This window comes from Crinia signifera, chromosome 6 (assembly GCF_055691185.1).
Source record: "Crinia signifera chromosome 6, ASM5569118v1, whole genome shotgun sequence".
Taxonomy (NCBI): Eukaryota; Metazoa; Chordata; class Amphibia; order Anura; family Myobatrachidae; genus Crinia; species Crinia signifera.
Genome location: NC_139222.1, coordinates 64977803 through 65004634, shown reverse-complemented (window position 1 = coordinate 65004634; position 26832 = coordinate 64977803). Strand labels below are relative to the sequence as shown.

At 45.0% G+C, this 26832-nt stretch overlaps 1 protein-coding gene and 1 pseudogene across 2 annotated transcripts in view; both read right to left on the bottom strand.

The window, feature by feature from the left end:
* The window catches only part of FUOM (fucose mutarotase), an 88811-nt gene that overhangs the window by 43633 nt on the left and 18346 nt on the right, over positions 1 to 26832 (bottom strand). Inside the window, exon 1 of one of the 2 annotated variants that reach the window (XM_083146162.1) lies at positions 1148 to 1317. The exons of the other annotated variant lie outside the window; for it this stretch is intronic. Within the exon in view, the coding sequence (XP_083002288.1) occupies positions 1148 to 1304 (157 nt within the window). The 5' untranslated portion in view covers positions 1305 to 1317. Of the gene's footprint in view, positions 1 to 1147; positions 1318 to 26832 lie in introns of those variants that run through there. 2 annotated transcript variants of the gene reach the window in all.
* On the bottom strand, positions 579 to 715 carry LOC146012725 (U2 spliceosomal RNA; annotated as a pseudogene).

The following is a 26832-nucleotide window of genomic DNA, read 5'->3' as shown; positions in this document are numbered from 1 at the left end:
CCTAAAGGGAAGTGCGCAGTGCAAGTGCCATTCGTGCAAGGTGACTTGGGATCACCCGTGCATGTCCGGCACCCCCGAGTTTCCCCGGGGGCACAGTGCAGCCTCGGACTCCAGGCAGCCAGCCAGTCAGCGTCCGACCAAGTGTTTCTCCGTCTCAACAGCAGGCACTTTCCAGCCCCTGGCATGGGAATGGGTACTCCACTGGGCCTTTCGAAAGACTCCCTTAGGGGCTGCACCCCCTCCGGAAGAGCAATCTACTCAGTCCCAGTGTTTCTCCGCTCCCAGGGTTAAGGTACTAAGCTGGGCCTTTCGCGGTCTCCCCATCAGAGGCTACGAACCTCTGGAACAGGAGCCATCTACTCAGTCCCAACCTTTCTCCGCTCCCTGGGATTGGATACTAGACTGAGCCTTTCGCTGACTCATCCTTCGGGGGCTACAAACCCCGTCAAGAGAGTCAAACTACTAGGCCCAGTGTTTCTCCCCCCCTCTTACCAGTGGATTTACGGAAACAACACCTCCTACCAAAGGCAGAGGTGAAGATACTCAGTGAGACTTTTCACTACTCCCGGGAAAAAACAGAGGGGTCCCACACCCTCCGCCCATCAGAGCAGCTACTCAGTCTCACCTTTCTCTATTCTCTGCCAGAGGCCAGTCCATACCCAACTGATAAGAACAGATACTACACTTGATCTTAGCCAAAAGGCCGAGAAGCGATCCCCAATCTGTGCATACTGTGTAATAATAAGGGTTATGCAGGGATTTTATATAATGCATGCAGTGCATATCTGTTAGCTCATTATCCCCCTTTACCATTATGCCTTATGGATCATACATCTTCAACATTACTTTCCCTCAGTTATATGTTATTTTATACAAATACCTCATGCAGTAATCTAAATCATACAGTGGCATACATCATACAGGGACAGATGTATGAAGCATTGATAAGAGAGAAGTGAGCCAGAGGAGGAGTGGCCCATGCAAACCAAGAGCTGCTCTGTATAATTTGATATTATGCAAATTATAAATGTTACTTCAGTGCTGATTGGTTGTCATAGGCCACTCCTCCTCATGCTCACTTTTACCACACAGTGACAGATATAATTTACAGAGTATAAAAGCCCTACATGACCAAGGCCCAAGGTACCTGAAGCAGCTTCTGATTCCATACTGTTCCACATGATTACTGCGATCTGTAGATCAAGAAGGAGGACAGATGGAGCCACTCTCTTGTTCCTGCCAGTGCGCCACCCGATGGTATATGGCGTTTTGTGTGCCGGCAGACATTGCTGAGAATGGGGCATGTGAGCGCTCCAACGTGTGCGCACCCCATTCGCCGATGGGGGATGGCAATCAGTGCACCGGGAGGCACTCAGATGAGACCGGCTCCATCTGTATATTCATCTTGGGGTCAAGCTCTTAGCCCTGCAGCTCCGACTTTATGAAATTGACTTCACCGCACAGTTTGAGAGACCCCACTCTAGAAGGTTTGGGATCATTTGGTCTACAGCATGTTGGTCAATAAGCATTAGGTCGACACCACTAGGTCAACACAAGCAATAGGTCGACAGTGTCTAGGTCGACAGTCAAAAGGTCGACATGGGGTTTGTCACTGTTTTTTTGTCCTGAATGTCTAAAGTGCACCGCAGCCCCTCGCATTGCTTCGCTTTGGGCACACTATTTTATTCTCCCACCACGCCCTAGTGGATGGTAGGCACATGTCGGCTCATGTTGGCTCAAAAAACAGTGAAAAACCCCATGTCGACATTTTGACTGTCAACTTATACACTGTCGACCTAAGCAGCGCTATGCAAAGCCATCCTCAAAGCCGCTCATCTGCTGATATTACCAGCAGATGAGCGGCTTTCCCAGGGATGATGCGGGAGCACGCAGCAGCGCTTACCGCTCATCGCTGGGGCATAAACACTGGGCGATGCTGTTTTGAGCGACTTTCAGCTCAAAGTCGCCCCGTGTGTAGGGGTCTTAAGAAAACTCAGCTTTGTACCTATGGTGAGAGCATTGTCTGAGAGGGGTCGTCTGACCCTCTGCGGGGGCATTGATGCTCCACCCATCCAAGTAATTGCATTTTGTTATGCATATTTGCGGCATGATGGACATGCTTTTGAGGCATCCTACCCAGCATTAAAGTGATGTCATCGTTTCAATTCGAGCTAACTCATGTCACTCTGTGGATCTGGTGAGTCTTATCAATGTTTGTATTGGTTTCCTTTGGCTGCAGTAGTTTCTACTCATACTCCAAATATATACTGGTAGGTGCCATTTATAACAGACCTATACTGTATGTGTGTGTGCATTATAAAATTTAGAGGTTGATTTATCAAAGAGTGAAAAAGTGGGCCTAAGGAGAAATTGCCCATAGCAACCATTCAGTTTTGAGGAAGCATTTATCAAATACACTCTATTACAGGGCTGTGCAACACCGGCCCTCCAGATGTTTGTGAACTACACATCCCAGGATATGGCCATGCTGAAACTGATGCAAGGCATGCTGGAATGTGTAGTTCATCAACATCTGGAGGGCTGATGCAGCATCTCCTTAGGGCAGTGGTTCCCAAACTGTGTGCCGTGGCTCCCTGGGGAGCCTCGGGACACTTGCAGGGGTGCCCCAGGTTGGTGGCCCAGGACCAATTAAATTTATTTATGGTTAATTATTTATGGGCAAAACCAGTGCTGGTGCCTGCCAATCATAAAATGTGTACAAACAGAAGCAAATCCTGCCCTTTAGCACATAACTGAATCTAAGAATCGCATATAAACCCAATCTAATTCATTGTTTTTGGGCCTAAGGGTGCCGCGAAAAAATTCCGATACACTAGGGTGCCGTGATTCAAAAAAGTTTGGGAACCCCTGCCTTAGGGCACAGGTCTTCAACCTGTGGCCCTCCAGATGTTGTGCAACTACATGTCCCAGCATGCCCTGACAGTTTTGGCATGCTCTTATAGGAAAAAATGTGGCAATGCATGTTGGAACATGTAGTTTCACAACATCTGGAGGGTCACAGGTTGAAGACCCATGCCTTCGGGGGTAGTTAAGCTACAATAATTTAATAATTTAAGTGAACTGATCCTCCGGGCTACTCAGTTAGCCGTGAATGCAGCCTGCAGGAAGCTCTTCTTCTCATGTGTGTTTTTTTTTTCTTCGGCGGGGGGGGGGGGGAGGGTCTCATTAGGCTCTGCAAATTGAGTTCTCAGTGTTTTGAGAACTGGTGGCGCTAACACATACTATAGGTCCGGGATCTATGGTGTAAGTTTACTAAAGCTTCTAAAAATGAAGAGGTGATTTCACCCATAGTAACTAACCAATCAGATTATGTCTACCATTCCTCTATTGCATGCTAGAAAATGATAGACAGAATCTGATTGGTTGCTATGGGCAACATCATCTCTTTTCAATTTTAAGGGTATATTCACTAAAGGTTTTATGGGCAAGATGTACTAAGCCTTGAAAGTGATAAAATGGAGATTGATAAACCACCAACCAATCAGCTACCAACTGTCAAACCCAGTCTGTAACATCGCAGTTAAGGGCCCCATACATCAGCAATTAATTGTGACAATTTTCAGATATGGAGATGATTGCCACAATTCATTTTAGATGTGTGGGCTCCCCCTTTTGGCAATCCCAATCACAATCGCCAATCGATTGCTTAATCAGATTTTTAAGCATGCTTAATAATCTGGTATTATCTGCGGATCTTTTTTATATGTGTGGGCATTCCCAATTCGTCTTCTTCATCTTTCTCCCACATCCAGCAGGGGACACTGCCTTATACCATGGGGATTGGGATGTGGTCTGGAGGAGCCGGCACTTTAAGAAAATTTGTCCTGCTGGCTACTTCCCCTCCCATTCCCCCTCAGACTCCAGTCTTTGGAAAAAAGTGTCCGGAGGAGGTTCTGGCACGTCTCTCTGACGAGACTGAAGATTTTTTCTTATATTTTTTTTTTTGTAGCTTGTCTACTAGCGCTGGGGTGAGTCAGGTCGGCGCTGCATGCAGGGCACCTCCTGGACTCAGCCACCAGGGAATCCCTGGGGGTCCGCCGCAGCTGCATGCAGCGTGCGTTACGGTCCCAGAGGCATTCACACGCCCCCAGTTGCTTGTATCTTATAAGCGTGTGTCCGGCGAGGCCGGGAGGTCAGGTACTAAATTCCCTGTACGCCGTGACAGCGCGGCAGCAGGGAAAGGACTTGTTCTTACCTAAAGAACGCGGCGTCAGGCATCTTCTCCGGGTCCACCAGTAACCTGTCCGAGTATAGTAACAGACAGGAGGGGACCCGGAAGCGGCGTCATAGAAACCGGAAGGACAGCTATCTGAAGTGAGTCTGTCCTCCGGATAGCGTCTGCATAAAATGCAGACACCATAAGCCCACAGTGCCTGACCTACAGCAAACGGCAGCTCCCAGTGGCAGGGTACCTGCGTTAGCTGTTTAAAACCTTCTCCCATCACCAAAAAGGTATTGTGGTCTGGGGAGAAGCTTGGTGAGCAGATTAGGGGTTAGCTGGCTCTGTTTCCCCCTATTCTTTCATACTGTCTCTATAGATCACTGTGGTGCACTGTATGTAAAATGGCAGAGAGGAGTGCTTCTAAAGCTTCTCTCAAGCTGTACACATGTAAGAAATGCAAGATTCAATTTAAACAGCATTTAAAGGGTGTGTCTACATGTGAAGCTTGTTATGGTGCAGCTCAGTCCTCTGCAGCTGAGCACCAGCAAGCTCCTGATTTAGCAGCAGTTCTAGCAAATTTAACAGCAGAACTGGCAGCTTCTCGTAAAGAGAGAGAGGGTCTGCAGACCCAGATACAGTCATTGTCTGCAGCTGAACCAGCCTGGGCTACCTCTTTATTGAGATCGGTCGATAATTTGTCCAGATCTCTTCCCTCTGATTCACAGGCTCATCATAGTGCTCCTAGAATTAGGAGAGCTGAGGTACTGTTTCAGGAAGAAGATGATACTTCAGCGGAAGAAGGGGAACTGTTTAGAGAGGAGTACTTTGAGCCTCCAATAGAGGATTCTGTCGAGGACGATCCTCAGGGCATGGATGCTTTAATCAGGACAGTGAAAGAAACATTGGAAGTTTCTGATCCTGAAGCTCCGGTTCCAGTGTCTATTTTTGGGAAAACTCCTAGACGTCAGGTTTGTTTTCCTGAGAGTCCTGAGCTGGATAAAATCTTATTAGATGCCTGGCAGTCTCCAGACAAGAAATTCCAGGTATCAAGAAAATTTAAAGTTTTGTACCCCTTTTCCCAGGATTCTAGAAACAGATGGGAGTGTCCGCCTCCGGCAGATACATCAGTGTCTAGATTATCTAAGCGCACAACCCTTCCTATCCCAGGGGCTGTGGCTCTGAAGGAAGCTCCATATCGTAGATTGGAAGCTACCCTTAAATCAGTCTACTCAGCCTCTGGTTTTCTCCTCAGACCAGCCTTGGCAGGTGCTTGGGTGAGTAAGGCTGTTGAAAAGTGGGCAGGACAGTTGATCACTGGTTTAAAGGAAAACAGGCCTAGATCAGAATTATTGCCCCTGGCGGAATACGTCCAGGAGGCAGCCGGATATCTTGGAGAGGCTGCCACAGATACAGCTGCATTAGGTGCTAGGATTTCGGCATCAGCAGTTCTAGCAAGACGTTCCCTGTGGCTCCGTTCTTGGCAGGCGGAGGCAGAGATTAAAAAGGCAGTGGAGGCACTGCCTTTTAATGGGGAAATTTTATTTGGTCCAGAATTGGATAAACTAATTTCCCAGGCTACAGGAGGGAAGTCGGCCTTTCTTCCATCCCTAGCACCAGCCTCTAAAAGGCCTTACGGGGGTCCTTCCTTTCGGGCCTTTCAAGGTGGTGCAGGAAGTAGAGGTAGAGGCAGAGGTTTTTCAGCATTCAGAGGTAAGCGTGGCAGAGGCGCAGCCACAGCGCTACCAACAGGGTCTTCAGCTCGTCGTCAGGAGCAGAAGCCCCCTGAGAAGCCTCCAGCATGACGGATTACCAGACCACCTGGGGGATTCTCAGGTGGGGGCAAGACTGCTGTCATTTACAGAAGCATGGCAGCAGGTTTGCATGGACGTTTGGATTCTGCAAATAATTGCGAGAGGGTATCAGCTGGAATTCACAGCTTTTCCCCCAAAAAAGTTTTTTACGACGGGTCTCCCGTCAAAGGAACAAAAAAGAGTGGCTCTCGATTTAGCTGTAAGGAAACTTCTACAATCGGGTGTAATTGTGGCAGTTCCAGCGGATCAAAGAGGGCAAGGATTTTATTCCAATCTCTTTCTGGTGCCGAAACCAAATGGAACGTTTCGGCCGATTCTCAATCTAAAGAGCCTGAATCAATTTATTCTTTACCGTCGATTCAAAATGGAGTCAGTACGGTCAGTTGTAGCAGGCCTCGAGCCCAACGAATTTTTGATGTCCCTGGATATAAGGGACGCCTATCTTCACATTCCTATATGGGAGTTTCATCAACAGTTTCTCAGGTTTGCCATTCAGGAAGCACATTTCCAATTTCGAGCGCTTCCCTTCGGCCTGTCTTCCGCTCCTCGGATTTTTACCAAGATAATGGCTTGTATGGTGGCAGCACTTCGTCTTCAAGGGATTTCCATCATTCCTTATTTAGACGATCTCCTTCTCAAAGCTCCATCGAAAGAGAAGTTAATTTCGGATGCAGTACTCACGTACCAATTTTTAATCCAACATGGGTGGATAATAAACTTTCCGAAATCACACCTACAGCCAACTCAGAGACTTGTCTTCTTAGGACTTCTATTCGACACAGTCCATCAGAGGATATACCTTCCGGAGGACAAGATTGTATCTCTTCGGACAATGGTGAAGCGAGTGCTGGAAACAAAATATCTGACAGTGCATCTTGCAACCAGATTATTGGGAAAAATGGTATCATCATTCGAAACCCTTCAATATGGAAGGTTCCGATCCCGAGAATTTCAGCTGGACATTCTGTCCCAATGGTCGGGGTCGCACCTTCAGATGCAAAAACAAATAAGGTTGAGGCCCAGCACAAGACTGTCACTTCTGTGGTGGCTCAACAGGGACCATCTGTCAGAGGGTCACCAGTTCGGTCTGATGGATTGGACCTTGGTAACCACCGATGCCAGCATTCGGGGCTGGGGGGCAGTGACCCTGGGTTATTCTTTTCAGGGTCGTTGGTCCGTTCAGGAAGCCCAGCTTCATATCAACATATTAGAACTGAGAGCAATCCGGATGGTATTGGTTCAGGCATCGAGTCTTCTACAAGGAAGACCGATTCAAATTCAATCAGACAATGCCACTGCAGTGGCCTATATCAATCGTCAGGGGGGGCACGAAGAGCCATGCTGCAATGAAGGAAGTTCGGCCGATATTCCTTTGGGCAGAAGGTCATGTTCCGAACCTGACAGCAGTGTACCTACCTGGTGTAGACAATTGGGAGGCGGATTATTTAAGTCGTCAAGATCTTCACCCAGGCGAATGGGAATTAAATCCGGAAGTGTTCCGCCAGTTGACAGCCAGGTGGGGGATGCCTCAGGTAGACCTTATGGCATCCAGGAGGAACAACAAGGTACCTCTGTATTTTGCTCGGTCCAGACATCCGGCGGCACTGGCAACGGACGTGTTCTCCGTTCAGTGGGGGTTCAATCTGGCTTATGCTTTTCCACCATTTCCTCTTCTGCCACGGCTACTGAAGAAAATCAAGAAAGAATCAGCCATGGTCATCCTGATCGCGCCGGATTGGCCGAGGAGGTCATGGTACACAGACCTCAGTCATCTGGTAGTAGACGACCCTTGGGTGCTGCCGTTAAGAGAAGATCTGCTAATGCAAGGTCCGTGCATTTACCCAGGCTTACGTCAGCTTCATTTAACGGCCTGGCTGTTGAGGCCGAATTATTAAAAAGACGTGGCATTCCATCTACAGTAATTCCTATGATGGTAAGGGCAAGGAAGAATGTAACATCAGCCCACTATCACAGGATCTGGAAGGCCTACATAACATGGTGCGAAAACCACCAGTTTCCAAGGGCAGTATTTTCCTTGGCAAGATTTCTTCAATTTTTACAGGCAGGTTTTGATTCTGGGTTGAGTCTGAGCTCTTTAAAAGTCCAAGTTTCGGCATTGTCGGTCTTCTTTCATAGAAGGTTGGCTCATATTCCAGAGGTCAGGACATTCTTGAATGGAGTTTTGAGGTTAAGACCACCGTTTGCAGCACCGACAGAACCATGGGACCTTGGTTTAGTTCTGAGATTTTTACGGTCGGAAAGGTTTGAGCCTTTAGAGTCAGTGGACTTACGATACTTAACCTGGAAGACCCTTATGCTGTTGGCATTGGCGTCAGCTAGAAGAGTCTCAGATCTGGGTGCACTGTCTTGTCGTGCACCTTTTCTAATTTTTCATGAAGATCGAGCAGAACTTAGGACTCGCCAAGATTTCTTGCCGAAAGTGGTGACGGCTTTCCACATTAATGAGCCAATTGTAGTACCATCCCTTTCAGGAGAGTCAGTATCATTAGATGTCGTTCGGGCATTAAAATGTTATGTTAATCGTACAGAATCTATCAGGAAGACGGATTCTCTGTTCATTCTGTATGATGCATCAAAAAGAGGATCTCCAGCATCTAAGGCAACATTAGCTCGCTGGATTTGTCTTACCATTAAGGAAGCTTATTTTTCTTTTTCTCAGCCTGTTCCAACAAGATTAACAGCCCATTCCACGAGATCAGTGGGAACTTCGTGGGCTTCAGCTAGAGGAGTGTCCTTATCCCAAGTATGCCGAGCGGCTACTTGGTCAGGGTCAAATACGTTTGTCAGATTTTACAAATTTGACACCTTTGCACGGTCAGTGGCCAATTTTGGCAGGGCCGTGTTACAAGGAGAATAGCGCTGACCCACCCGTGGGGGTAGCTTTGGTATATCCCCATGGTATAAGGCAGTGTCCCCTGCTGGATGTGGGAGAAAATAGGAATTTGGTACTCACCGATAATTCTGTTTCTCCTAATCCGCAGGGGACACTGCGCGCCCTCCAAGCGCGTCTATTCTATTATAGTTCTTTTGTTAAATTTTGTGTTGGCCAGTGAGTATGAATAAATGTGTTCACTGGTGACGGTTTTTTGTTGGTTAAGATTTAACTGTTGATGTTCTTCTCTGAGGTTCCAGGGCTCCTCTCGGACACAGTTTTTTCCTTAAGACTGGAGTCTGAGGGGGAATGGGAGGGGAAGTAGCCAGCAGGACAAATTTTCTTAAAGTGCCAGCTCCTCCAGACCACATCCCAATCCCCATGGTATAAGGCAGTGTCCCCTGCGGATTAGGAGAAACGGAATTATCGGTGAGTACCAAATTCCTATTATTTACATTATGAACAGCTGAAATGACAATCGATTGGGCAATTTCCAAATATGAAGATGCAATCTTTAGATGGAAAAATCTGCCGATCACTGAAATAAATCTGTAATGTGTGGGCAAAGTCAGATAGATTCTAAAATCCATTTATCTGGCCAAAAAATCCCTGTATCTGGAAATCCATAAATTGTGATTGCTGATGTATGGGGCCCATTAGTATCTGATTGGCTGTTGGTTTAGCACTCTCCATTCTATCACTTTTCAAGCTTAGTACATCTGGCACTGGTGCAGATGTATTAAGCTTTAACAAGAGATAAATGCAACGGTGATAAGGAGAGATAAACGTCCAGCCAATCACCTGCTGACTGCCATGTTACAGCCTGTGTTTGAAAAAAGTCAGTAAGGAGCTGATTGGCTGGATGTTTATCTCTCCTTATCACCCTTGCATTTATCTCTTGTAAGGCTTAATACATCTGCCCCTTTATATGGTAACACATGGAAACATGAGCCTAAAGCTAAAAAGATCAGAAAGCTTAAACTATTATATATATATATATATATATATATATATATATATATATATATATATATATATATATATATATACACTGTATGTCTAGTGTAGGTGTGTAACCGAAACACTGCCATCTTCTGGAACAAGTAGGGTTTTACCAACTCATCCCTTTAATCCGGGACACATATTAATTACACAGGTTCTGTGGCTGGCTTTCACCTGGTTTTAAACTGCCACAGAACCTGTGTAATTAATATGTGTCCCAAATTAAAGGGATGAGTTGGTAACCCTAGGAACGAGTGAAACTACATCTTTCTCTTTCACACATACAGAAACACAGAAGCAATCACAAGGTAGCAGACTAGCTTTCGAACCTTTTGCTTCGAGGGGGATTAGCTAGTTTTATATTTTAAGCAACTCAGATCTGCGGATAACTAAAGAAAAACCATCTATGAATCACTAGAACAGTATAAAGACTTTTCCTGGTTCACCTGGACTAGAAACCCACATATAAAACCATTAGAAAAACAAGCTGCATGCAGAAACATTTAGATGCAGAGCTGATCTGAGGCTGGGCTGTAACAAAACCTTTTAGGACAGCATATAACTAATGACACCAAAGTCAGAATGGAAAATGGCAAAACGTGCAGCAGCTGCAAATGCAAAGTGGACCTCTATATTCCCTGCTCCCTCACCATTGCCCACTGTCCACTGCCTATCCCTCAAATTGATTTGGCTGTAATTTAAGGGACTCTTCCCCTATTCTGAAAGTGTGGAGTCAGTGCAGCTGGGGGGGGGGAGAGAGCAGATATGAAGGGGCGGAGGGGGGCAGAGGAAAGAAAGGAAAATGGGTGGAGAAAAGGGTGAAGTGGTTAAGAGGAGCCAGCTATGTCTGCTGCTCTGAATACTGCTTTCTCCCAGCAGGACCCATGCTGACATGTCTTTGCTTCAGCTTTTTCAAACAAGTTAATCACGGTTTCCCAAAATGTAACGTTTTGCCTCCATTGTTCCCCATGAAGGCTTCAATTTGGGTATACATTTATTATTTTGACCTTTGGCTAGCAGGAGGAAAGACTTCAAAGAGCAGCGACTTTCCCTTCTCGGGGGAAGCTTTGTGCAGACATTTCAATGACTTTCTTCTATACTCTTGAAAAATGAAAGAAAAACGTTTAGTCTCAGAAGTTGAGACAAAAAACACCTCCAGATCTATATTCAATGAAAATAAAAATCAATTAGTCTCCGGGTTTGTGTAGCAGTGTGAAGGAAGGAGGAGGGCTAGGATTAATGCATAGATGGTCTTTAGAAAATAGAGAAAGCCCCCCTGTAATCAAATCCTGCACGGTATACTTCTGGAAGCAAAGACGTCTTTGTGCAGCCGGAGCAAGAACTGTGGAGTTTGTAAGCTGCTCACTTTCTGCATGATAAGCAGAGAGGGGGAACAGGGTCCAAAATATGGAGCCACAAACATACTACAAGGATCTGAACTATAAGTAAGACCATAAAGATCACTATTATTTTTATCAAATACACATACAAAACCCCAAATGTATATAGAGAAGATAAAAAATGAATGGAATCAAATAACGTTGAATACAAAAACACGGGGGTACAAACACAGTGTTGATGAGTTTCCTGCACTGATACACATGCATTACAATGCATGTAACACTATTTTTTATACTTTATAGAAAGTATTTAATCTTTTACATTAGCCCCTGCCCCAGAGGGGTGTGGTATGGGTCCGACAGTCGGGATCCCGACAGTCATTAGCCCGACGCAACTAAGCCCCTTGCGGGGTCGCTGCTCTCGCCACGCTGCGGGCACGCCAGCCACCTATTCTATTCTCCCTCTATGGAGGTCGTGGACCCCCACGAGGGAAAATAGCAGGTGGCCGTCGGGAACCCGGCTGTCTGTGTTTTGACAGTCAGGATCCCGACGTCGGGAAAATGCCTGTCAGGATCCCGACTGGCACCCGCCCCAGAGGTGCTTTAGTCCACAAAGAAACACATTCTAGGGTTTTGTTAGAAGCCAATTAACATACTTTTTAAGTGTGGGAAGAAGCCATAGTATTTGGGGCGAACAAAGTCACTGCACCCAGACAGGGCACTGCTTCGAAATGGACCCATGACCACAGCACTGTGAGGCTAAGCAATGTGTTACCCATGACCACAGCACTGTGAGGCTAAGCAATGCGTTACCCATGACCACAGCACTGTGAGCCTAAGCAATGTATTACCCATGACCACAGCACTGTGAGGCTAAGCAATGTGTTACCCATGACCACAGCACTGTGAGGGTAAGCAAAGTGTTACCCATGACCACAGCACTCTGAGGCTAAGCAATGTGTTACCCATGACCGCAGTACTGTCAGGGTAAGCCATGTTACCCCCAAATACATCTGAATAAGTGATAAATGAAACACATGCATTACAATGCATTTAACATTTTTTTTTTTTATATATATATATACTTTATAGAAAGTATCTTTTACATTAACCCCTGCCCCAGAGGTGCTTTAGTCCACAAGGACACACATTCTAGGGTTTTGTTAGAAGCCAATTAACATACTTTTTAAGTGTGGGAATAAGCCATAGTATTTGGGGAGAACAAAGTCACTGCACCCAGACAGGTGCAAACAGATGTGTTCAGTAATATCACACTCCTTATAGGTGATTTAAGTGTGATATCAATGAACACATCTGTTTATTAATACCCAAACCATCGATCAGTGGGAAATTGTGAAAAAGCTGCAAAATACACCCGAGGCAGCACCAATAGCCCTGTGAGAGAGAGCTAAACCCCAATTAAACCCACCGAGAAAAAGGAAGACATAGGAGAGTGAATACACCAGATCTATTCAGATACCAATAAATCACCCCTATGCAACCCAATAAGAATATGCATGTAAATCTTGGATAAGTATCCATCAAATAAAATCAAGTTCTCAAAATACTGATGTATCAAAGTACATGAAATAAAGCTTATCTCAAGTAGAGAGCAAATCACCAAGCAGGGACATTAAATAAAATAATTTTGACCTAATCACTGAAAAGGGACACGATACACATATTGGGGCAGATTTATTAAGCTTGGATAAAAAGCGGAGAAAAGGTAAAAGGAGATAAAGCACCATCCAATCAGCTCCCAACTGTCTTTTTCAAACACAGCTGATTGGCTGGTGCTTTATCTCCTTTTACCTTTTCTCCGCTTTATCTCCAGTTTATCTCTTCCCCAAGCTTAATAAATCTGCCCCAATGAGAATACCTGCGAGGTGCAGCGAATCCTTTTTAGGATTCGCTGCACATTCGCCACGTTCCGGAGCCTCGCTGGCTCCGGTATTCAACGAGTCAGGGGTTCGCTGCCCCTGACCGGCGAATATGAGCTCCTGCGGCGAACGCCGCAGGGAGCCTGAGGACAGTGGCAGGCAGAGAGATGTCATGTTTTTTTGGCGAATTTGTGCTGTTTGGCGAATTTTTGACTAAAACGGTGAATCACCCTATTCAATGACCACATGGCGAATACATTTGAAGTTTTTTTTCGCCATGATTCACCGAGAAGCAATCGCTATCTTTTTATGGAGAAGTGGAATGTGAACTTTTAAAATAAAGTGTTTTGTTTTTTACATTTGGTGTCAAAAAATCAGGAATTTTATTCTGAGGAGGGGCATGCTATTTTTATTCATGTGCTGTAAGCACATGAATATATATTTAATAAAAAAATATATATATATATATTTTTTTTTTACACAGCAGCCAGCAGGGGGCGCCGGAGCCGAGCCGCTCATTAGATATTCATATATTCACTGCACCCGATCGTTACGATCGGGTGTAGTGAATATACGGTCCCCTGCTGGCACCCCCGGGGGGGCAGCCTGTGCTGCCTGGCACCCAGGGAGCCCACCTCCCCCCCACAAACGTTCTGGGGCAGGCAGAGAGACTTCCATCTCTCTGCCTGCCACCGTCCTCAGGCTCCCTGCGGTGTTCGCCGCAGGAGCTCATATTCGCCGGTCAGGGGCAGCGAGCCCCTGACTCGTTGAATACCGGAGCCGGCGAGGCTCCGGAACGTGGCGAATGTGCAGCGAATCCTAAAAAGGATTTGCTGCACCTTGCAGGTATTCACATTGAATACCGCCCCATATGTTAAAAAATCTGCACAGGACAACTTTCTCTCTTCTTTTTTGAATATATCAATAAAGGTTAAATTTTAAATAATACATTTTACTTGAATATTTCCTCTTGTTGAAATATCTTTTATTTTTTAGTGTGCATTCACCGTGCAACTCTTTCTCTTTCCAGCCATTAAGCCATATAACCCCCAAATACATCTGAATAAGTGATAAATGTAGCATATAGTCCAACAACATTTTAAATAAAGTTCCATGCAAAAGGAATGTATTTCATCTTTTATCTACATTTATGAGATAAACTGAAAGTTAAAAGGAAAAGGAAAATAGAATTGCAGAGATTTAAAAAGCAATAAGAGGAAACAGTAAATAAGTGGATTGGTAATTTGGTATATATTGAAGGCAGAAATAACAAGTGCTATAGAGCAGCGGTTCCCAACCTGTGGTACGCGTACCCCTGGGGGTACGCGTCCACACGCTGGGGGGTACGCCGCAGCCCGGCCTGTAATGGCGGCCGCCAGACAGGTCGCTGGAGGGGAGGAGAGTGCATTGCGCATCTCTCCTACCCCTCAGTGTGCTTTCCTGTGACTGGCCGCCCGTCCGCCAATCAATCAGAGCTTGCGGGCCGGCAGCCAATCAGGAGCCGGCCCGCGAACTTTGATTGACGGGCAGCCCAGTCACACTGAAGGGAAGGAGAGATACGCCAGCTGGACTGTCCTCTCCCCACCAGCAGCAGCGTCAATGGTAAGTGTGCTGCTGCTGGGAAATACTGTGGGGCATTGCTGGCACTGTGGGGCATTGCTGGCACTGAGGGGCATTGCTGGCACTGAGGGGCATTGCTGGCACTGAGGGGCATTGCTGGCACTGAGGGGCATTGCTGGCACTGAGGGGCATTGCTGGCACTGTGGGGCATTGTTGGCACTGTGGGGCATTGCTGGCACTGAGGGGCATTGCTGGCACTGAGGGGCATTGCTGGCACTGAGGGGCATTGTTGGCACTGTGGGGCATTGCTGGCACTGTGGGGCATACTTGTTACTGGCACTGTGGGGCATTGCTGGCACTGTGGGGCATTGCTGGCACTGGGGCATTGCTGGCACTGAGGGGCATTGCTGGCACTGAGGAGCATTGCTGGCACTGAGGGGCATTGCTGGCACTGTGGGGCATTGCTGGCACTGTGGGGCATTGCTGGCACTGTGGGGCATTGCTGGCACTGTGGGGCAATCCTGGCACTGTGGGGCATACTTGTTGCTGGCACTATGGGGGTATACTTGTTGCTGGCACTGTAGGGGCATTGTTGGCACTGTGGGCACATACCCAGTACCATGGGGTCATACCTGCCACTGTGGTGGCATTCCCGTTTCTGGCACTGTGCGGGCATACCTGGCACCATTGGAGCATATGTGTATCTGGCACTTTTGGGGGCATATGTGTATCTGGCACTATTGGAAGGCTAACGTGATCCGTTGGAATGTCTGTTGCTTCAGTAATAGAGATTTGACAAGGTTCTGTTATTTTATATGCTGTCCGCAGAATGGGCTGAGCTTATATTGTGGCCAAGTGGTTGCACTTTTTTTTTTCTCGTTATTGCCAGTATGACTTGCCCCTGTTAAGCCACACCCCTTTTTAGGCCACGCCCCCTGAAAATTTCACGAGGGGGTACTCATAAATGAAAAGCCTAATCAAGGGGTACGGGAGACAAAAAAGGTTGGGAACCACTGCTATAGAGCATGATCTGTGCGTGCACTCAGATTAAAGGGATGAGCAGTTATCAATGCTCAAAATTGTCTCCAGAATTTCAACATACCTTTATACGGATCACCATTGTTACAATAGTCTTATTAATGAAATCCAAAGGGATCACATCCAAAGAGAACAAATGACCGACCACATGCAACCTAGCTTGGCTACTCTCCCAAATCTTTCAGAGAGTTTACCATTGCTTCCCACTACATTGGTCAGCAAATACTTCCTATTTACACTTTGGTTAATTAAGATCTAAGACAACATCAGAGTATAGTAGTTCTCATATTACAGAAATTCAATATTGAGACATCTTATGCTGTGTACACATGGTTAGATATAACAGTCGATTTGGACTATATTGTCAAAATCAAATGGAATTCAAATGCACATTGAATGTTTTCAGCAGCATTCGATGCATATTCAATCCTGATGTGCGTTCACGTTTAGTGGAAATTGAATCGAAATCGAATTCCATATCTAACATTGTGTACACACGCATCGATTTACTTTCAATTCGATTTATTTTCGATTTCTCCTATTCCACCCCTTTTCGATTTGGCCTTTGCTTTCACATTCGATCTGCACTTTTGCCTTCGATATTGAATTCGATTTGCATTTATGGCACAGTGTACACATTCGATTTACGGGAGCACGCATCGAATGAACTGAGGATCGAAAGTGTATTAAAAACTATTCGATTTTGATTCCATTTTTCTTCTATAAGCAAAATTGAATCAAAAACCTTTCAAAATTGAAGCTTGTGTACACCCTTAACCGGGTGTACACACCTATACTTTACACATACAAAATATTGTGTTTCAACACTGAGAGGTAAACTTACTAAGATGGGAGTTTTATTGAATATGGGATGTTGCTTATGGGCAACCAATCAGATTATTCAGAATCAGATCTTCTAGAAGTTGCTAAATAGATAAGTAGAATCTTTTTGGTTGCCCATAGCAACATCCCATCTTCAGTAGAACTCCCATATTAGTATATTTACCCCTGATTACCAGGGATTCAAGAAGTAGGTGCATACACCACCTGTATTACACCGGGATGCGGTCATTTGGTCGAATGCATTATGGTCGAATGTCATTACAACGAATCCATTAGGTCGAATTGCTAAAAGGTCGACATGATTCTAGGTCGACATGGGAAAAGGTCGAAATGATTCTAGGTCTAAAGGTCATTAGTTCGACAGGTCATTAGGTCGACAAGGTCATTAGTTCGACATTGTCTAGGTCGACATTCACAAAGTCGACATGGGGTTTTTCACTGTTTTTTGAGCCGACATGTGCTGACAGGCGGTATTTCATGCCCTACCATCCACTAGGGCGTGGTGGGAGAATAAAATAGTGTGCCGAGCGTAGCGAGGCACCGTTCCCGACGCATTGCGAGCGCAGCGAGCGATGCGAGGGGATGCAGTGCACTTTAAACTGTGTCCATGTCGACTGTGTTGACATTCAGGTAAAAAAACAGTGAAAAACCCCATGTCGACTTTGTGAAAGTCGACCTAGACAATGTCGAACTAATGACCTTGTCGACCTAATGACCTATCGAACTAATGACCTTTCGACCTAGAATCATTTCGACCTTTTCCCATGTCGACCTAGAATCATGTCGACCTTTTAGCAATTCGACCTAATGGATTCGATGTAATGACATTCGACCATAATGCATTCGACCAAACGATCCCAACCCATTACACCATAGTTGCCTACCCTCCTGCATACTGCAAGCGACTCCCTGATATAGCAGCAATCTCCCTCTCTCCCTCATTAGTCTAGCAATCTCCCTCATTTCACCTAGTCCACATTACACTGTTAAATTTTTGGGGAAAAAAAGAAATGAGAGATAGATACATTTACATTGAATCATCAGCACCATTTCCCAGCACTTTACTAAGTATAGTAGCTCTTACTAACTGCTTTGGGGCTCATCAACATTTGGATATAAGTGATTACGAGGTGTATCTAGATATTTGTGGGCCCCATAGCAAAAGTTTGTAAGGGCCCCCTATTTAGCAACCGATGGTGATAAATGTAAGTAAAACATATTACTTATACCCCTTTTACACCAAAACGCCGGGTCGCACCCGGCTTTTTTAGACCCAGGTTCAAGCCGGGTGCGACCCGGCGTTTAGTGTCATTTACACCGGGCGGACAGCCCAACCCGCACCCGCCCCCCCCCCCGGAGCTTGGAGATGACAGCGCGATGTCATCTCCAAGCGCCAATCACCGCCGCGTGCCGCCGCCGGACCGGAACGCTGCTGGGGGCAGCCCAGCACTAAGGTAAGCTGCTAGGCTGCCCCCAGTCCCCGCGCACACTCCCCCCGCCGTCGCACAGGAGGTGAATGGATGCCGCACACAGGCATCCGTTCACCTCCCTCCCCCGCCGCCGCTGCTGCTGCTGTCTGCAGGGTATAGCAGACAGCAGCGCCGGCTGTCAGTGACTGTCAGGCTGACAACCCGTCCAACCTGCGGACGCTGCGGTCCGCAGGTTGGACGTTCCCCATTCATGTAAATGGGAGCCGGGTCATCCGACCCGGCGTTCCCATTTACACCGCCCTCTACCCAGGTCCTAGCCGTGTTCTACCCAGGTCAGGACCTGGGTAGAAGTCCCGTGTAAAGGGACACGGCGTTAGGGATTTACACCGCCGAAGATCCGGGTCTGACCCGCCGCTGACCCGGATTTTTCGGCGGTGTAAAAGGGGTATTAGACAGCAACAATGGGCCCCCTTCAGCTCTGGGCCCCATAGCAACTGCACCCCTTGCACCTATGGTAGTTACGCCCTTGGTCATTATAAAAGATTCCTCTCAGATGTAGCAGTACACACCCAAGCTTCTAGGTGCCACGTGCACAATCTCTTTTTACAATCTCTCCATATATGGAACTAAACACGCCCTTTGGGTGGAGCATGACTTTCCCCCTCAATGGGGCGCTGTGCAAAATCCTATTACCAGCTATAATCTCCCTGAAACTAGTTTTATAAAAGTAGGCAAGTATGGTATTAGACAACTATTTATATAAGATTGGGATAAATGACATCATAATATATATATATATATATATATATATATATATATATATATATATATATATATATATATATATATATATATATATATATATATATATATATAGAAAAACAGAATATCCAAAGGATATAGATGGCAGCACTCCTGGTAATAATTGTAAAAAAGAGTTTTTATTTCACATGTCACCTGACATGAGGTTTAGCATATGTTGCTGGGGTACATCTGCAACTGATGGAAATAAGCAGGTACATTAAGAGATGGGTCTCAATTAAATGAATGGAACATATTCACCATTATGGCAGTCAACGGAGCCCGTTTCGGCTTATCCAGCCTTCATCCTGGACTGACCCACACTAAATCAGTCCCAGACTCGTATATATAGCCAACAACAATTAGGTTAATTCACATCACACTGTGTAATTTACTCAGGCCAATTGCGCTGCTCCGTTACTATGCACATGCATATTACCACCCACCGGATCTCCAAATATGGAGTATCCGGTTTTCATCCAATCAGAGAGTGCAGAACGTACACACCTCCGTACGTGTCACGGAGTTCAGTCTGATAGATAGGGGCGTGCGTCCGATGCGTCCTAGCGTCATCGCGCATCCGCCCAGTCAGCTAGAAGCCGGGACAGCCTCCGTAGTCAGGAAGGTTACTCCTCCCATCCGGCCGTGTCCTCCTGACGTACTGTCAGTACAACTAAGCAACGTTGCCCTGGTAACCCGCTGCCACCAATGTGCGCTGCAATAAGCATAGCCATCGGGGCCGGGTTGTGTCAGGTATATGCTTGCTACAGGAAGACAACGGTTCAGGTACACTAATTATAGCCTGGTATCTCGTAGCAACAGTCAGTCAACACCAGCCAGTGTCGACCACCGTGCCGAGCCTCATCAGGAATGAGAACCGCGGTCTGTAACCCTTAGGGACCACCTCAAGATCCTCTAAAATGAAAGTCAGGTGTACATAAAAGAAGGGTAGGGGTAATTTGGACGGCATATGCATTACAATAGTTAAGGAGTCGCGCAATCTATGACCAAGAAAATAAACATACATATAAATAATTGAAGTGCAAACCAAAAAAAAGAGAAAAAATAGAAAATAATCAGCGGAATTTGCTGGATATATTTCAAAAAATATATATAAAAAATATCTGTATGGAAGCAATATATCTCATCGCCATATCTCTTGAGAGAGAGACAAAAAACGTATGACAACCAACTTGTGCCACATCATTATTAATTACTGCTCACCACTTCGGTGATGTCTTTGACTCAGGGGCAATGATTTTAAACAAATAGACTGAGGCTCATCTATTATATGTGAGTAAGTAGAGGGACTATAAGAAGGATGACAATGGGAACTCTTCATTTAGGCCAGACGGTGATAGGGATGCAAGTTTCTTTATCCATTGGCATTCTCTTTGGAGAAGAATTTTATGTCTATCACCCCCCCTCCGCAACGGCGGTATATGATCTACCGGGATGTAGAAAAAATCACGTAGAGAGTGTCCTGCTTCATGGTAGTGACGGGCCACTGGTGGGGTGGCCTGGTCAATACTAGTTAAAGCTTTTTTAATTGAGGACCTATGCATAGAGATCCTCTCCTTGACCATTCTAATGGTCTTCCCGATGTAGATCTTCTTACACGGGCATACGATGGCGTAAATAACGAACTTGGATTCACAGTTCAACCGGTGAAATATTTTATATTGTACACCCGTAATTGGATGTGTAAAATGTACTCCCGTGATGACGAAGGGACAGTTCGCACATCCAGTACATTTATATGATCCGGTTGGTCTTCTTAGCCATGTATTATTAGAGCTCACCGAAGGGCTAATGTCGGAATATGTGATTCGCTGTTTGAGATTAGGGCTGCGTCGGAAACTAAAAAGCGGTAACTGGGTACAGTCAGGTCCAATGACTGGGTCTGTACTTATGATATGTCAGTATTTGGTGACTGCCGCTTTGATCAATTTAGATTTTGTAGAATAGGTTGTTGGGAACACAACTCTGTTGACATTTTTTGGATTTGACCCAGGGTGTAATAGAGTCTCTCTGTCAAGGTCCAAACATCTTTCTACAGCCGCCGTCACTTCCATCTCATTGTACCCACGGTCTAAAAAATTTTTAGCCATCAGTTGCAGGTCTTTTTGAAGATCGTCTCTCTCGGATGTGATCCGGGTTACTCGAACAAGTTGGGAGAAGGGTAAACCCCTCTTGAGGGGTGCTGGGTGAAAGCTTGAAAAATCTAATAGGGTGTTTTTGTCCGTCTTTTTAGTAAACACTTTTGTTACAAATTTATCCTCTTGTACTGACACCGTCACATCGAGGAAGTCCATTGTCATGGGGTGCCAGTTGTATGTGAAGCGAATTCGTCCTGGGATGTTGTTTAGAAATTCAACAAATTGTTGCAAAAGGGAGTGGCTACCCGACCAAATCAAAAATAAATCGTCAATATACCTGCAATAAAAAATTATGAATTTGGAAAAAATGGGATTTGACATAAAATGTTGCCTTTCGTAGCTGTACATAAATAAATTAGCGTAAGATGGGGCCATATTGGACCCCATCGCTGTCCCAGATAGCTGCAAATAAAAAGCGTTGTTAAACATAAAGTAGTTTTTCCGTAAAATGATATTCATAAGCAAAATCAGGTAATCGATGGGGGGGCCCATATAGTGTGGGCTTTCAGTTAAAATGGTCCGTACGGCAGCTGTACCTTCCTCGTTAGAGATGTTAGTGTACAGACTGCCGACGTCCATTGTAACTAGGAGACTGTTTTGGGGGGGTTTTCCCACTCCTTTTAGTTTAAGGAGAAAATCAGTTGTATCACGAATAAAGTAAGGTGTTTCAACCACCACCGGTTGTAAATGAAAATCTACATATTGCGACAGTGGTTGACCCAGTGACCCCCTAGCAGAGATAATAGGTCTGCCTGGGGGTGCCACTGGGTCTTTATGAATCTTTGGCAATATGTAGATTAAAGGGATTTTTGGAAAATCCTGCGTAAGGAATTTACTGGTATCCTCATTAATCCATCTATTGGACAGTCCCATTTTGATAACAGAATCAATTTCCAATTTATAAGCAGACGTAGGGTCAAATGTTAAACGTTTGTAACAATCCTGTACATTTAACTGTTTCATCACCTCTGCTATATACTGATCTTTATCCAAGATAACAATACCCCCGCCTTTATCGGCGGGGCGGATTATTATACTGGTGTTATCATGGAGTGAGCGGATTGCCTGGGATTCAGATTTAGAAAGATTATTCCTGACATACTCGTTTTTAGAGTTGGCAATTTCATATTTCACCATCCTAAAAAAGGTGTCAATAGAGGAATTCGTGGTTGGGGGATCGAATGTACTCTCCCCTCGGAAAGGACCTCTCTCACAGGTACCTCCCGTTTTATGCTTTTTAAAAAAATCCATGATGTTAAGCTTCCGCTGGAACCTGTAAAGTTCTACTTCAGTATCTATAGGCTTAGGTGAATGCGTCTGCACAAATGTCAAACCCTTTGATAAAATAGTCATTTCGGTGGGAGTAGGTGTGTATTTAGAAAGGTTGAACACCACTAATTCCGTGGTTTGGGATTTTACCCCTTTCCTCTTGTGTCTCCTACCCCCTCGTCTAGTGGGACGTCGCCCTTTCGATTCCGGCTCCGTGTATGTACACGCTCCCGAAAAAAAGGACGCCGTCTGCCTCTAGAGGGTTGGTCCGAGTCGCTTTGGGAGGTGTGGGATTCAACGTCCGTATTGTCCCTCCCACCCCCCCGTTTTCTAGTGCCCTCTGTTGTCCGCCAGGGGCGTCTATTACTTTGAGAATTAAGCCAGGGATAAACCCTTAGCTCTTTGTAATCCTCCTTCACTTTTTTGTATTTTGTTTTCTTAAAGGATAACAATTCAGTCTTAAATTTCTCAACGTCGTCAGAAATTTTAGTCACCCAGTTACCACCTTCGTCAGCCCTCAAAATATCCAACCCACTTCTCTCACAGTCCTCAATATCGGTCTTAATGACTTCAATCTCGGTGTTTACTTGTTGTACTACCAGCACCAGTAGATCCAAACTGCACTGGTTCAGAATCATGCACCACTGTTTGCAGAAATCAACACTACCCCTGCCAATAGTGGGCTGATTTTTTATGCGAAACCCCCTGGGGATTAGCTTATCCTTGTGATATTGGGAGAGAGTTCTCCCATGGAGTTCCAACTCTACCAATCTTTTATTAAGTTTCAGGAGGTCTGTGTAGATCTCTTCGGGGTTATCGACATCGAATGCGAGCGATGATGTATCTGTAAAAAGAATTTTAGAAATATCCTTTTCCAGGAATCTTTTGGTGCCTGTAAGGTCACCAATGCTTGCCTCCATAACAACACACAGTATTTACAGTGAATCACCAACCAAGTTATACAACTATATAACGTTACGCGGTGAAAGGAGGAAAAAAAAGGGGAAAAATTGGGGGAAATAGACGAACAAGAAGTGAGAAATTGATCTCACATAGACAATTGGTACGGTGCCACTCCAAAAAAATCCAGAGAGAAGATCTTTATGTAGAGAAACCTTGGGGGAGCAAGCACTCATTACATTTGGTGATATAGTGGGTGCAAATCAGCCTGAAGTGTTATAGAAAAACAGAATATCCAAAGGATATAGATGGCAGCACTCCTGGTAATAATTGTAAAAAAGAGTTTTTATTTCACATGTCACCTGACATGAGGTTTAGCATATGTTGCTGGGGTACATCTGCAACTGATGGAAATAAGCAGGTACATTAAGAGATGGGTCTCAATTAAATGAATGGAACATATTCACCATTATGGCAGTCAACGGAGCCCGTTTCGGCCATGGGAGAACTCTCTCCCAATATCACAAGGATAAGCTAATCCCCAGGGGGTTTCGCATAAAAAATCAGCCCACTATTGGCAGGGGTAGTGTTGATTTCTGCAAACAGTGGTGCATGATTCTGAACCAGTGCAGTTTGGATCTACTGGTGCTGGTAGTACAACAAGTAAACACCGAGATTGAAGTCATTAAGACCGATATTGAGGACTGTGAGAGAAGTGGGTTGGATATTTTGAGGGCTGACGAAGGTGGTAACTGGGTGACTAAAATTTCTGACGACGTTGAGAAATTTAAGACTGAATTGTTATCCTTTAAGAAAACAAAATACAAAAAAGTGAAGGAGGATTACAAAGAGCTAAGGGTTTATCCCTGGCTTAATTCTCAAAGTAATAGACGCCCCTGGCGGACAACAGAGGGCACTAGAAAACGGGGGGGTGGGAGGGACTATACGGACGTTGAATCCCACACCTCCCAAAGCGACTCGGACCAACCCTCTAGAGGCAGACGGCGTCCTTTTTTTCGGGAGCGTGTACATACACGGAGCCGGAATCGAAAGGGCGACGTCCCACTAGACGAGGGGGTAGGAGACACAAGAGGAAAGGGGTTAAATCCCAAACCACGGAATTAGTGGTGTTCAACCTTTCTAAATACACACCTACTCCCACCGAAATGACTATTTTATCAAAGGGTTTGACATTTGTGCAGACGCATTCACCTAAGCCTATAGATACTGAAGTAGAACTTTACAGGTTCCAGCGGAAGCTTAACATCATGGATTTTTTTAAAAAGCATAAAACGGGAGGTACCTGTGAGAGAGGTCCTTTCCGAGGGGAGAGTACATTCGATCCCCCAACCACGAATTCCTCTATTGACACCTTTTTTAGGATGGTGAAATATGAAATTGCCAACTCTAAAAACGAGTATGTCAGGAATAATCTTTCTAAATCTGAATCCCAGGCAATCCGCTCACTCCATGATAACACCAGTATAATAATCCGCCCCGCCGATAAAGGCGGGGGTATTGTTATCTTGGATAAAGATCAGTATATAGCAGAGGTGATGAAACAGTTAAATGTACAGGATTGTTACAAACGTTTAACATTTGACCCTACGTCTGCTTATAAATTGGAAATTGATTCTGTTATCAAAATGGGACTGTCCAATAGATGGATTAATGAGGATACCAGTAAATTCCTTACGCAGGATTTTCCAAAAATCCCTTTAATCTACATATTGCCAAAGATTCATAAAGACCCAGTGGCACCCCCAGGCAGACCTATTATCTCTGCTAGGGGGTCACTGGGTCAACCACTGTCGCAATATGTAGATTTTCATTTACAACCGGTGGTGGTTGAAACACCTTACTTTATTCGTGATACAACTGATTTTCTCCTTTAACTAAAAGGAGTGGGAAAACCCCCCAAAAACAGTCTCCTAGTTACAATGGACGTCGGCAGTCTGTACACTAACATCTCTAACGAGGAAGGTACAGCTGCCGTACGGACCATTTTAACTGAAAGCCCACACTATATGGCCCCCCCCATCGATTACCTGATTTTGCTTATGAATATCATTTTACGGAAAAACTACTTTATGTTTAACAACGCTTTTTATTTGCAGCTATCTGGGACAGCGATGGGGTCCAATATGGCCCCATCTTACGCTAATTTATTTATGTACAGCTACGAAAGGCAACATATTATGTCAAATCCCATTTTTTCCAAATTCATAATTTTTTATTGCAGGTATATTGACGATTTATTTTTGATTTGGTCGGGTAGCCACTCCCTTTTGCAACAATTTGTTGAATTTCTAAACAACATCCCAGGACGAATTCGCTTCACATACAACTGGCACCCCATGACAATGGACTTCCTCGATGTGACGGTGTCAGTACAAGAGGATAAATTTGTAACAAAAGTGTTTACTAAAAAGACGGACAAAAACACCCTATTAGATTTTTCAAGCTTTCACCCAGCACCCCTCAAGAGGGGTTTACCCTTCTCCCAACTTGTTCGAGTAACCCGGATCACATCCGAGAGAGACGATCTTCAAAAAGACCTGCAACTGATGGCTAAAAAATTTTTAGACCGTGGGTACAATGAGATGGAAGTGACGGCGGCTGTAGAAAGATGTTTGGACCTTGACAGAGAGACTCTATTACACCCTGGGTCAAATCCAAAAAATGTCAACAGAGTTGTGTTCCCAACAACCTATTCTACAAAATCTAAATTGATCAAAGCGGCAGTCACCAAATACTGGCATATCATAAGTACAGACCCAGTCATTGGACCTGACTGTACCCAGTTACCGCTTTTTAGTTTCCGACGCAGCCCTAATCTCAAACAGCGAATCACATATTCCGACATTAGCCCTTCGGTGAGCTCTTATAATACATGGCTAAGAAGACCAACCGGATCATATAAATGTACTGGATGTGCGAACTGTCCCTTCGTCATCACGGGAGTACATTTTACACATCCAATTACGGGTGTACAATATAAAATATTTCACCGGTTGAACTGTGAATCCAAGTTCGTTATTTACGCCATCGTATGCCCGTGTAAGAAGATCTACATCGGGAAGACCATTAGAATGGTCAAGGAGAGGATCTCTATGCATAGGTCCTCAATTAAAAAAGCTTTAACTAGTATTGACCAGGCCACCCCACCAGTGGCCCGTCACTACCATGAAGCAGGACACTCTCTACGTGATTTTTTCTACATCCCGGTAGATCATATACCGCCGTTGCGGAGGGGGGGTGATAGACATAAAATTCTTCTCCAAAGAGAATGCCAATGGATAAAGAAACTTGCATCCCTATCACCGTCTGGCCTAAATGAAGAGTTCCCATTGTCATCCTTCTTATAGTCCCTCTACTTACTCACATATAATAGATGAGCCTCAGTCTATTTGTTTAAAATCATTGCCCCTGAGTCAAAGACATCACCGAAGTGGTGAGCAGTAATTAATAATGATGTGGCACAAGTTGGTTGTCATACGTTTTTTGTCTCTCTCTCAAGAGATATGGCGATGAGATATATTGCTTCCATACAGATATTTTTTATATATATTTTTTGAAATATATCCAGCAAATTCCGCTGATTATTTTCTATTTTTTCTCTTTTTTTTGGTTTGCACTTCAATTATTTATATGTATGTTTATTTTCTTGGTCATAGATTGCGCGACTCCTTAACTATTGTAATGCATATGCCGTCCAAATTA